Source organism: Melopsittacus undulatus, chromosome 4 (genome assembly GCF_012275295.1).
Source record: "Melopsittacus undulatus isolate bMelUnd1 chromosome 4, bMelUnd1.mat.Z, whole genome shotgun sequence".
NCBI lineage: Eukaryota > Metazoa > Chordata > Aves > Psittaciformes > Psittaculidae > Melopsittacus > Melopsittacus undulatus.
This window is the reverse complement of record NC_047530.1, coordinates 71,871,003-71,884,862: the sequence shown is the minus strand read 5'-3', so window position 1 is coordinate 71,884,862 and position 13,860 is coordinate 71,871,003. Positions and strand designations below refer to the sequence as shown.

Below are 13,860 nucleotides of genomic sequence, written 5' to 3'. Positions count from 1 at the left end.
CACAGAAGGCTCTAAGGTTAGTATTCTAATGTAACACAATGTTTTAAGAACAGATTCTTAGTACTGTTTAAACATTTCTGTATTTATCATGCTAATATACATATTAAGAGGTATCAATTAAATGCAGAATTATGAGTTTTAAATGTAGATTTTAAAATTTTAAAATGAACATTCGAAGAATTAGGGAGACCCACTAATAATGACTATGCTTAAAACATAACTACAATGTACAAAGCACATAATTATTTAGCCTAGTTCTTATAGGCAAAAGTTCTGAAATCCACAAGAAATATAATTTTTATGAAACTGTGCTAATAATTAGTATCAGTTCACTGCCATTCCCTTGCATTAGGCATTCCTCAAACACAGGGAAGTAGATGGTCTAAAAATAAATGCAGAGATAAAAAAAGACTCCTGCTTTACTTATGACATCCTGAAGAGTTCTGGCCTTGAAATGGGTTTCACTATTAGCTGCTATGTGCTTATTCACTGTGGAGTGTAAAAGGAATCAGCAATCAATTTGAAAGGCATTATGCATGTAAAAATAGCCTCTCCCTGAGAGCAGGAGATAACTTTTCACTCTTCCTGCTATATATGTGCCACAGATCAATTAAAATAACTATTCCTAGACAGTGCAACAATGCTATACATCCTCATCAAAAAAGAAAAATATCAAGAGAAGCAGAATAGCGTGACATAACTATAAAACTATACAGCAAAAGCAATGCTAACAAACTAATTCTGTGAATTTGGCTGCAAGAGTATGTGGAAGTATAAAATCTCCACAGTGCTTATTCTGAAGAAGTGATAAGGCTTTACATTCATGTATTTTGAAGACAGGGCCATCCCTTCTTCACTGCGTAGAATACAGTTTATTATAAAGACATTTTAAATAAAAAACTTTTATAAACATGCTTTTATACAAATGTTCACTACATGGTTTATGTAAGAATTTGTATAATTGATCTACTATTTAAAACAACACTGACCAGATCATGCCTAGATTTGTGAGGAAGGTATCTCTGCAGCACATCGAGACACAATTTCGTCCTCTTCTGAAGATCACTAGGATACTGATTGATAACAGCCTGGAAAATCCACTGATCTTCTTCATTCCATTCAGTGTTGCTACAGAAATTGAAAACAATCAGCCCCAGTAGAATTTAACATTTGAAAAGAAGGAGTTTGGTTCTAGTTTACCTTTAAAGCCTAACCTTTCAGTGGGCTCACGATCCTGAACCTGTAAACTGGATGTTGGATCAAAGCAGAGAAATCTAGATTTATTTTTATGAAGGAAAGCAAACCTCTATTAACATGACCATTTACTGTGCCATCATTCGACTGAATTGTTCTTTTTCTCACTTGGCTTTTTATTAGGGAATGAGACAGTTTCTCAACATTACATTAATGAACAGTCAAAGCACACATAAAATACAGTGTGAAAAGGAGGAAGATGATCAGTCTCTACCCCTGAACACTAAATAAAAGACTAGAATGAAGTCAAAATGCCTGTGTGCAGCTAAATGAACTAGCTTAGAAGCAAACTTCTGACAGCCATAAATTCATCAGCAAGGTGTAAGATACACATTTTTAAAAAAATAGGAGGTGTAGTAATCAGTATTAATTTATTCATTTCAGAAAACTAGAGTAGCAAGAAGTAATATAAAATAAAAACAGGGTACCACAGGTTTGGATTTAGTAGATTAGATTTTAGCCTCAACCTGAACTCTTGGCCTTGAAGGGATTAACGTCAGCCTTTTATTGTCAGCATTAATGTATGAGCAGCACCACTGAGTCAGACCAAAAGGTCTTTGTGACTAAAAGCCTAGGGAAAATTAAAAGGCAATCATTTGACTCTACCCCCACCACCACCAAATTCCTGCAGCCTCCAACTGTTTGCAGCTCTCAGACTTCTTGAGCCATCAGTGGTGTCTGGGTATTTAATAACACTGCATTTGTTAAGACCTTAGAACAACATCCTTATGCAGGCAGAAATACCATGTGTTTAAAAAAAAGAGGATTTTTGGTGAGATGCTCATATATAATTAGTATCGAACTAGATTTTAATCTAGCATTATCTCTAAAGAGAGAACAGTAAACACAGGTACTAAAAATATTTTATGTAATACAGTTTAATACAACTTTTCTCTAAAAAAAAACACTGTGTAGAAAACCCAATATATATTATATTGTACAGTATTTTGGGGCACTGAAGGAGGAAAGGAGAAAATATCCCTAGAGCTGTTAGTTTTGAGAAATTGAAAGCTTCCCTTGCAGACATATCTCAAGAATGCAAGGACACAATATCCCATTTCAACAAAACGTTTTTGAAATAATATCCTGTCAGGCAAGGGAACCCAATCTCTCAGTGACATGCATTTCACCTTTTCCACTCTCCACTGGCACATTCTGCTGTTGCATGCTTTGCCATGAAGTTGGCACACATCTGGACAGAGGTCCACTTATCTTCACCTAACTGAAGGCATTTATTTTACAGTTTGCTTCACACAAACTCATGGGCTTTATTTTTACCCTTATAGTATTAAGAGGGATTTAACTTTCACCCATCTTTCTGGAGACAGCTAGCAATCAGAGGTTCCTTCCCCCCACTTCAGTTCTTCATCCTGTGACTTTCATGAAACAAAAATGATTCTTAGCTCACTGCAACATGTCAGCACAGGATCATTATTCCCGGATGAGGATGGTGGCAACTTAACAATAACCACACACTATGGAATATTAAAATCAGTACTCCCCAGTAATGAACACCTTGCTGCTGGCACTCTATGTGTATTTTTCTCTATTTTCTTTTTCTCTGAATAAAAGTTTACTCATCTTTTATGCAGACAGCATCACAGTGAAGGTGGCCAGGTAAGGAGAAAACACATCCCACCTCCATCAATTAGCTCTAATAATATTATCCCAGCCATTAGTGCTACAAACAGCAGCACAGAAACCTCATAGTAATAACATTTGTACTGTGTACAGAGAGAGTCCAGTCCTTAAAGGGTTTTTTGCAGAAAGACAGGAAGCCCTAACTCTTGGGTGGCCTTCTGTCATAGTACTTTTGAGTAGCTTATCTGGTTAGCAATGGAGTAAAATGAAAGTGACACATCATAAATGAACTTAAAGTCCACAGGCAGCAGTATTATGTCACAGGACAGAGATCCTACACTGACGCTTCAGTCTTTGCCTTCCCACATGAGAGAAAGGTTCACAATCAGCATTTGTTGACAGCTCTAGAGTAATTTATAGAATCATAGAATCACAAAATGTAGCCAATAAACACCAAAATTCAATGGAAACCTAACTTTTCATGAAAAGAATGCCAGCCAGCCAACTGACAGCCCACCTGTGGCAGTGACTGAGGTATATGAAGCTTTCCTATGTTGTACCTCATCTTGCAGCCCATTGACTTCCTCATTTACACAAGACTTCAAACACTTGCTGTACGGTGAGGTATTGCAGTACAGCAGTGCAAGCTCATACAGAAAAGCTCCCCATCACCTGTGCAGCTACAGATTTAGGACTGGAAATACTACAGTAATAATCCTGACCTGGAGACTCAGTAGTAGGGTGAAATTCATAAAGTTGTGCAAAGAGACAGCTTTCCCTCTACAAGTTTATGTGAGGTGTATCTCATTTATATTTCCACCTGTTTTCCTTTCTCTTCTTATGAACTGTGTGAAATAACTGACAACTATTTCTAGGACCCAGGTGTTTGTTATTAAATCCAGCCATCACGAAAAGAAATTGACTTGGCTTTGACAGGGCGTAGAGAAAAGATCTAGCTCCTCTAAAAAGTTCATTTGCAGTGACAACTACCAAGCAAATGTTAGAGACAACATAAAAAGTGAATGTTTTAGCAAAAGCAGAGTAGCAATGAAAATGTTTCTTTATAGGTGATTGCTTAAATTTCTCGTAACAGACAATGAATATAGATGTCTGATTTGAGGATTTTTCATACGCTAAGTCTGAAGAAGAAATAGCACACTGGAAAGTGAAATGGGGATAAGGAATCCTTCAAAGAGAGACAGTTGAGTAATATCTTCAAACCTTCAAGCTCAAGGTCTTAAGAACAGACACAGTTCTCCAAAGAGAAGAATCCCTGAGCTTTGTCACAGAGGTGGCAATGAAAAAAGTGCTATTTCTGCAACATTTACTTCCTCTAAGAAAAATTTCACACAACTGATCCTCAGAAATTAGTGTTTTAAACTTCTTCCTTTTCTCTAGAAGGACCTTCTCTATGAAATCAGTTCATTTATTAATTTTAGAATCTCTGTGTCATAATTTGATATTCTGAGGTATGGTCTTTCTGAAGAATAACTTTAAGGAACAAATTAATTATTCTTCGCTATGATTAAATATCTTTCACTGCAACTGCTACTACTGATTATGAACTAGTTGAAAAATACTTTTTTCTTAAGATAACACCTAGAATTCTTGTCTTTCCAACCCAAATATTTTACTTATCTGTTTATTAGAAGAGCCTTTACTCAGATGGAGTACCAACCATCCTCAGAAAGTGTTTACTAGTTCATGGGCTGGATTCTGAACTACCTCTTGTAATTTCTGACACAAATAAGTAATCCTCTTCTGCAAGTTCTGATACACCTCCATATGGTGCCATTTGAACACATTATTTTAGTGACAGTAATAAGACAGTTCTAAAAGCTGAGATTCTCTTTCTTAATAATCTTAGATATTTCTGACCATGCAGGTGTGTGAACAAATAAAGGGTTTCTGCCTACAAGAAGAGTAAGGCAGAGGAAGATACATCTTGGTCAGGAAACATTACACAATGGTCTTGAAAGCAGGGAAAACCAGAGGAGGTCTGACAGGCAGTCTAGTGGTCACCTCTGCCTCCAGCACACAAGGGCAGAGGCACCAGTTGCTGCACCAGTTTCTGCCTCCTGTATCTCACATATCTCTCAAGGCTCCTTCTGACTTGTACATTCCTCTAATGGCCAGCTAACAATGAATATCTACACAGGAATAAGATGAAGAAATTAAGGCTTGTGGATAATACTCTGGGGAGCAATCAGCTAGAGCTAGAGCTACAAGTAGTTCATTGTAAGGAGGGACAGACTGACTGCCAATGCCTTGGTTTGTCAGCTGTGCCAAAATTTGTCAGCTGTGCTGAGATTTTGTCAGCTGTTCATAGACAAAAAAAGCAGAAGCAAGATCTAGCCCAATATATTTGTGACCGTTAAATGCATGTAAATTCCAAAATATCCTGTCTGATTGAATTCAAGATGTCACCTCACTTAAACTTTTGTAAAATTCCAGAAAGGAAGATCTCATCTAAAATGAGTTTGAAAAGTGACAACACATTGTACATTAATATTCAAGCTAATACCAGGATTCTTCAGTGTCAAAATACTGACAGATTTTACAAGGCTGGATGCATGACCCAAATTTTAAACATAGTTTTTGCTTTTCTTGTATGTATCATTCTACTAGAAAACAGTACAATCTTGATTTTGTTTCAGAACTGAAACACAGTAATTGTCCTATAATCAACAACCCTGAGGCAGCTGCTTCCTTTGAAACAGATTTACCCACCATTAATCCATGGCTTTACACATTCTGAAGAATACAAACAACTCTGCAGGGAAGCTACCCTCTGCACTGTATGATCCCCATATATACTTCACAACAGCAACACATACTTGATGCAATGCCATCTTGTTGAATTTGCAGATGCAGACTGCAACATATCACCAAGTGAGATGTTAACTTCCCGCTATTAATTATGGCATTGCTGACTGATAAACATTCTGGTAATAGACCTGAAAAGAGGTACTAAATTTACTTGACTTAGTCCTAATATCCCATTCACTTGAAACAGTGTTACAGAAGATGCAGTGCTGAATATGCACTACTACAGTAATCCTTCAGTTATTTAAATAATTTGGACACCCTTGGAGATTGTGGCAAAAATATAATTAAGTGCTTATGGAATCTTCAGCTATAACAAACGTACCCATTCCAAGTGCACAATTTGTGGGATAAATCATGACTTGGGTATTTCCCAAACACAAAAATGTGTGGTTTAGCAGCAGTAAAAGTGGTGAATTTAGATTATAAAGCATTATAATCCTATATTATGCTTTAAAAAAAACCCCAAAAAACAACAAACAAACCAAACCCACCAACCAAATTCTTCTTCAGTTTGCAAAAGCAATAAACACTGTGATGATCATTCTAGCAGGCCTGAAAAAGCACACAAAGGGTATAGCAGACCAGAATATTATCTTATTCTGATTTTTCTTCTTTGGAAATTCTGTGCACATTTTCCAAATTTTCTGTTCCAGACAGTCTGAACAGTTAAACAATGAGATGTGTAATACCAGACTAGCATTAACTTAAGGTTTTCTTGCTGTATATTAAAGCATATGATGAGAGAAGAACAACTACAAAGAAACAATCCTCAGAGGAAGTAACTAGTTATATAATTATATTGTTCTGCTGAGCAACTTATCAAATTACAAACATGAGAAAAAAGTGTTGCAGGAGAATGGTTGGTATCTTTGGCTATAGAACAATGACAACAACAGCAAACGCTTCATTAAGGTTGTATTAATCAGCGGAGTACAGTGGGTACATGCCAAGATCAAAAAACCTGTCACTCCATTTTTGACAGTATTTTTTGTGTTAGTTGGATCAAAGTTAGCATACTTAAATCACAAGGCTGTATCTTGTGTAATCTCGCAGAATATTTTCATGCAAGTTATCCAATATAAATGTAAGAAGTGACAGAGAGTGCTGTGTCTTTTGTAAAACCCAGATCTTGGAAGTAAGCAATGCTACAAGAACCAAGTCTTGCTTTTTTTTAATTGAAAACATATTTCTTAATGTTGTTGTGGATAAAATCATAGAACCATAAATGAGCAATACATTAAAAACTTGAAGACCAGAAGGCAAATAAAAAAAAAGACCAAGATCTAGCTCTAAATAAAATGCTAAGATAATTACTGATGGTTCATTTATGATTTCATACATTCCCAGCTAACGATACAGGCACAGGCTGATACAAATTGAGTAAACTGTCCTACGCAACCTACTCTTCCATCCCACCAGCAGACTGCTGCGGCTGCCACTAACACCGGCATCTTTTCCAGCTACAGCCATTTCTTTTTTCCTCAACTGGCTACCATAAATTAATTCCTTCAAAGTAAAACTGCATACGTTTTTATGCCAACTGAATACCTTTCTCTTCCAAATATGGTATTTTATCTTTTAAGTTCCGATGTTACTTAATTATCAGCACAAAATCAGCTGGCTCAACACCTAAATTCAAACTTGGCACATGATCAATGAAAATACCATGGTAGATTTTTCAACCATTTTCATAGATTCCTTTGCCTACATTGATGTCCATCTATTATTCAGTGGCACACATGCTGTGTAGATCAAGAGATTTAAATTTATAAATGTTCACCAAAATTGTGTTGCTCAAACTTTAACACAATTTTAATTAAAGTCACTGGAAAGACTTGTACATATTTAATGATTTAGTATTTGTCACATATTTTCTCACAGAGGTTTTTGAAACTTCTTCCAGAAGAGCAACTGTAACAAAATATAAGAGACAGCAGCAAAGGAACTGCCATAAATTTGCCACTTGCTGCTTAATAAATAAAAATATGGGAAAGATCAGAACAATTCCTAGTAAATATCCTATCATAATAGCTAGGATATTACAGTAATAATATACATGCTTCAGATAACAGAAGAACCTACAGAATACCTGTACAATTTATTGAAAAAACAGTGGAGTATATCATCAATTCCTATGGGACCCAACATTTTAAACCTGTTTCAGCACCCCAAAACTCAGCAGCAGTAGAAAAAGATTTAAGTGCTGTGCTGCAAGTTTATCTAGAAAACGAAGGAGATTTAGAAGCAGTGTGTGATTGTTTTACCAAAGAAACTTAGGAACTTCCCTGCTCTCCCCAGTTTCTTTTGCCCAGGATTCAAACAATTCTGACGTTCCTATTCTCAGTCTTCTTAAAACCTGATTCTGTTCTAAGCCAGAGGAATATCAAGAGATAACAGAAAGAAGTTCAGGATTGTCGAATATCTGCAACTCAGTACCCCCTGAACTCAAGTTAACCTCAGCAGAAAAGCTAAACTTTATACTACTAATATGTTACATTTCTAGATCATTAAATTTATGTTCTTTCTACAAAATTCTTTGTTTACAGAAAAATACCTCCTCCTTTCAGTTTATCTGAATCAGAGCTACATACATTTTTTACATTTCTTTGTGATGAGAATTACTGCAGCAATCCAAAATTTGTTAAAAGATTGGACCTATTTATCTGCTTTATAGATATATACATTCTAGATTATCTCTCAAAGACTGTATTTTTCTGGCATAAATTCAATACTGTAATTACCATACAGAAAGGATCATTTCTATTCATACAAAAGCATTTAAAGAGGGTATTTGACGTACACCATACTGTTGGTTCTTTAATCCACAAAACATTTCACTTATTATTTCAGATGACAGCTTTTGAGAGGACGGCCTCAATTCTCTCAGCTGTGTAAACAGTAACTGACTATTTAACCCCAGATTGCTAGGCAGTGCATCAACTATCCTCTGCTCTGCACAAAACAGAGCCAACTCTAATGGTAAAGGCAACTGCAGGATCTATAGATTACAAAACACATAATAGTTACTTATTTTACACCCAAAAGAAGAAATTCAGAAACATATGTCATTACCTACATAAAACTTCTAGCTGTCGATCGATCTCTTGAAGCTTAGACCAGTACCCGCTAGCAAGCTTTCGGTATTCATTGATAAGGAAGGTCTTCAAATCAGGGTAGGGGCATTTCAAAGACAGTAGTGAGGAAGGAACTTCAAGGAAAAGTCCATTTTTCTCTTCAAAAGAATGCTCGAACATCTGTGATGAAAAATGCTGCTCAGCACACTATTCTGCACTGTATTTTCTCCCACAAAAAACTGCTAACCAAACTTACAAGGAAAAGCTTACTTTTGTTTTGTAGTCTTCCATCTCTCTTTCCAAAGCCAAACTTTCAAGGATAAGGAATTCCAAAATTGCTTTCTGTTGCTTCTTCACAAATTTGATCTATTTCATGAAATAAGTTACTGTTACTTCTTCATCTGGTTTTAATATGAAATCTCTTATTTTGAAACAAAGAGCCTGATTTCTAGTTCTACAATGCTATGCTTTTATAGATTGTAGTGAAGCAGATTTGTACTATGGCAGGTAAAGAGGTTATGGGACACTCTGAATATGAGTTATAATTTCAAAGTAGTACATAAAAATAAATGAAAATGCTAAGACCACAGTGATAATAAATTGCAAAAATAAAGTTACAATACCAACCTGTTGTAACATCTCAACTGGGTTGATCTCAGATTTCAGACAAGATTCTTCTGAGAGGTAACACTGCATTTCATTCAGCCGTAATTTCAAATTCTCTTTTAGTTGCCAGATAGGAGCTATAGTATTTGTTTGGTATGCATCCCGCTCCTCTGATAATTTATGCTCTATATCCAAATAAAACATAAAGCTTTCTCAAACACACAAGATACTACACAGCACTGTGCTTTTTAAATCTAAACCTGTCAAGACAGGAATTTAAAAACTCAAATAATTAAGATAATTTTGATTCTCATGAATAATCCAGAAACAAATAAAAGGTTCTTACCCAAGTCCTTCATATCCAGAAAAAAATCGTGCTTATGGCTTTCTTCATCAAGAAAAGCCTTTATTTCTGCTTCTGCTTTTTGCCTGGAAGGTATGAATATGAGTTTTACGGAAGTGTCAATTTCTTATTCCTTATGTTTTCAAGAATGCTAAGCCTCAAGTACTCTAATAAAGGGGATTCTTTGCCTGGGAAGGTATGAAGTGCAGAACTTGGACATTGTCCTGGGTAGTATGGAAGCCACACCACTCCGAGCAACAAATACTCTCGTTGATCTGCTATATGTACACACAAAACACAAGCTAATAGACAAGAACATTAACGTTCCCTGTTCTAAACATGAACTCAATACGTACTTTTAGAGATGGACTCTGAAGGAATTAAAAAGCATCTGAAAACATCAGGTACTCCTACAAATACATGCTTTTCGGATGTTGATAGGACAACTAAACAGCTCAGATCATCATGGAGAGGTATAGAATGAACAACATCCACTCTATTCTCCCCACACTTTCTGTGTTCTCTTAATGTCTACAGGTCCCTTCCAATGTAGGTCACAAACTCACATGCCCTGCACAAAAAAATATCTTCAGTTCAGATATTTTAATGTTTTCCTCTTAATGTCCTTCAAATCAAGTATGCCTCTTTCTATGGAAGTATTTGTTTAATAATGGCTAATTATTCCTCAGCTTTTACCTGTTCTCACTCAGTCTTTTATGCTCTTGCCACCACACTTGCCGATGCTGTTTCAGCAGCATTTGCTCTTTGTTATTTTTTGAAAATTGTGCTGTTTTTTTAATCTGCAGGAAAAATTAAAGCTTGTAAGTATCTGAATCTGTTCAATAGCTTTATTAAATGCCTTCACATGGAAACTTTAAACTACAGAATGGTGAACCTAAAAGTTTTTTTCAAAAGTTTTTTTCTAAAGAACAGTAGGTTCAAATGTACCAAATTTTAACTAAAAAAAAAAAAAAAGCAAACCAAAAAACCCCAAACATTTAAATCACAATTAAATGAGAGGAGAAGGTGGGAAAAAATGCAGTCCATTTTCTTCTTTCCCTTCTTTCCCTTTTTCCCTCTTTCCCTTTCCCACCTCCCCTTTCTTTCCTATCCCCATTACCCAGGAGGTGAATGGGGGAAAGATGTGCAGGAGAAAGAAAAATACGCTTTCTTAAAGGTGGGAAGATGAAAAAGTGAAAGTGTGTTTTTGGGGAAAAAAAAAACAAAACTGGCTGCTAAAAAAGAGTGCTTTTTCAAAATCTGTCCAATTAAAGAGGCCCTGAAACTCTCTGAGGCCTTCACAAAACATTGCTTCAAACTTCAGATGAAACAAAAATACATGCTTTTGAGACAGATGGAGTTACTGCTTAAACTAGAAGAAAAGCAGTCAGGGAAAGGCTGATGAAGTGGCAGCCAGGTGACTCTGGCCAGCCAACAGTGAAGGAAAAAGAATCAGAAGTCTATGGCTGCCAGAAGCCCCTGAGACAAGTCAGTTTTCTGTCATCCTCCTACCACCAACAACTGCCTTCTGGTCTCTTAATGGACACCAAGGACAAAGCAGCATTTCAGTTCAGAACTGGCTCCTTTCCTGCTCCTTCTCTTTTTGCCACCTTGCCACCATCTTCCTCCATTACACCTAACCTCATGCCTGCCCCAGCCAACTTCTTATTGCAAACACCCTTCTGATTCCAGAGGCTCCCACAATTCACACACACCCCCCTTTTTTGTTTCTTTCCCCAGACCACACTTCATGCAGATACATTATTCTAGTGCAGAATCACAGCAAGACAAGGAAAAAAAAAAAAAAAAGAAAGGAAAATCTTGTCCTAGCTCATAACAGGAAGAAATTAATAAAGATGTCACTCCACATCCAGCTCAGGAAAGAATTAATGTTTCAAGTAAAAAATGCTGGTTTCCACTTGGCTCAGGTAGAAGTAATCTGCTGTTTAAAATGCTTAGTCAAATTTCTTGCTTGGTGAAAGTTGTAAAAAAACACAGTTACCCTCTTTGGGTTCACATGCATAAAAAACAGGGAGAGCAAACCCACCACAAGCGCATTCTCCCTGGGCAAGTGACACCAGCAGGCTTCTCAAAAAGAAAGATCACTGAACTTTTCCGTGCAGGACTCATGCATAGGTAAGCAAGAATCCCATCACTTCTTGAATCAGAGCCTTCATTCATCCACCAGCAAAAATCTTAACTTCAAAACAAAATACTTCAAATGTTTAAACTAGAAACATTTACACCTCTTGAATACAAGTTTACTATATCCGGTTGAATATAAGTGTTTTCCATATATTCACATGGAGAATGACAACTAGAATGTGGTTCTCCCTGTGAAGAATCATCATGCTTCTGCAGCAAGCCTATTTTAGTGGGTATTACTTAGGTAAGAAGTTGCAATAGATGCTACAGAGACATGATGTGACTCTGAATGAGAAACTAGGTGTTTATAGGAAGCTGCATATGTGACTGTACTATAAGCAAGTTTTAAAGCACCTGTTTTATGCTTTCAATTGGTATGTTACAATGCTTCTGAATCAAAGATAATGTCTCCTTATTTTTATTGCTTACATATTTTCATGTTACTTATAGCTTCCTCTTGATTACCATTAGGTGCTTAAAACCAAACTTCAGCAAATAGAATACTGTGTTTGAAGTAATCTGAAAATACATATATCTTCAAATCAATTCTAAAGCTTAAGTGAAAAGTTGAACTAGTTCTGTACATAAAGTTTAATACACACTTGAAACTATTTTATAACACCAACAATGACATTATAAGCCTAACTGTTGCAATATTAGCTTTTTCATGTATGTGCTGTATTTTTCTTTCTTAAATGGCCAGCAATTGATTTACCGTTTACTTCTTTGGTTCTAACTCACTGAAGGAGTAACTCAGCACTTTGAAATTTGGATAGCTTGGATCAGCAACAAAAAAGTAGTAGTAAGAACACATTCTATTCTCTGTGGAGCTTCCAGCATATATATTTTACTACCTATTCAGTTGGAAAACACTTGAAAAGGTGAAATACCAAAAGACGGACAATGAAAAGTTAGTTTAAAGCTTGAATGAATTCAGTAGAATTTTGTACTGCAAATACATGAAGAAATATCTGCCAGCACTTCTGACATATTTATTCTCACTGCATTAAAGGAAGCAACACTGTAAAGAAAGTATGTATTTTTTTCTCTCATTCACTGTCACACTTGTCTATTTTAAATACAGAGAGAGGAGCTGCACGAGCAACCCCCTTTTTGTTGCAAGGCCTTCAAGATAATAGTACAAACTAGTAAAATATGCTTGTTGGTACTGTATATATTCCATTCACTAGGATTTAAGACAGAGCATCAGAACAACAACAGCAAAAAAATGTTTATGGTTATGTTGCTAACCAAAGTATTCCATTTAATTCCTTCAGTCCAAAGAACTTCTAAATATGATTTAAACATAAAAGGACATTTTTTTTTCTTTTAGAACTTCAGGTTTTCTTATGTGGGTTTTTTTTCTTTATTATTTGGGGAGACATTGAGGAGATGTACAATAATCATGAAGATCACATGCAGTACTCTAGTTAGCTGTGTCTGAGCTATACCTTAATCTTTCTATTTCTCTCTTTACATTTTCTCTAATTGGTTCTTGTTCTGCAAAGGTAGAACTCTGTCATAATGTTTGGCATATGGCTAATGTAAAGGATGAAGTGAGGCTGGCTGGAGAGCTACCAGTGCTCACCCTGTCCACTTCCATATTTACAGATGGGTCCTACTTTCCATTTTCTTTCTTGTGTTTACAAATCCTTCTCTTCACCTTGTACTCTATCTTGCATGTCATTGAGGACTTTGGGTGTATCATTTCCAAAAGTGCTTCCAAAATCTTAATATACTAATTTGCTTTGCTATTTTCAACTCATATGGTATCGCCCATTGTCACATGGACTTATTAAATTCCTCTAAGATCAGAATTAAAGAAAATATGAATATGTGAAACTGCATTAGTGGATGGAGAAAATTTGGTACTTAAGTCTTCTTTCCAGTTTGACAGCCCTGACTTTTGCTGCTTCTCCAGTTCTGATAGTGACCCTGCTTTGTCCACACATAATCATAATTCTTAATGAAAGTAAAGTTTTCGTTAAACTTCACTGGTATTAAATAAGCTATGTTCTTACCACTTGG

General features: G+C 36.0%; 1 protein-coding gene across 6 annotated transcripts in view; it reads right to left on the bottom strand.

Annotated features, from left to right (window-relative positions):
• Positions 1-13,860, bottom strand: part of CCDC148 (coiled-coil domain containing 148) — a 74,438-nt gene that overhangs the window by 36,850 nt on the left and 23,728 nt on the right. For 4 of the 6 annotated variants that reach the window (XM_034061858.1, XM_013130282.3, XM_034061857.1 and 1 more), the window contains 6 exons: positions 10,384-10,487; positions 9,691-9,773; positions 9,366-9,529; positions 9,009-9,104; positions 8,737-8,918; positions 990-1,128 (listed from right to left, as the gene is read on the bottom strand). In XM_034061858.1, coding sequence (XP_033917749.1) covers positions 990-1,128; positions 8,737-8,918; positions 9,009-9,104; positions 9,366-9,529; positions 9,691-9,773; positions 10,384-10,487 — 768 coding nt within the window. The remainder of the gene's footprint in view (positions 1-989; positions 1,129-8,736; positions 8,919-9,008; positions 9,105-9,365; positions 9,530-9,690; positions 9,774-10,383; positions 10,488-13,860) is intronic. The other 2 variants (XM_031053252.2, XM_031053251.2) reach the window with 1 other exon arrangement.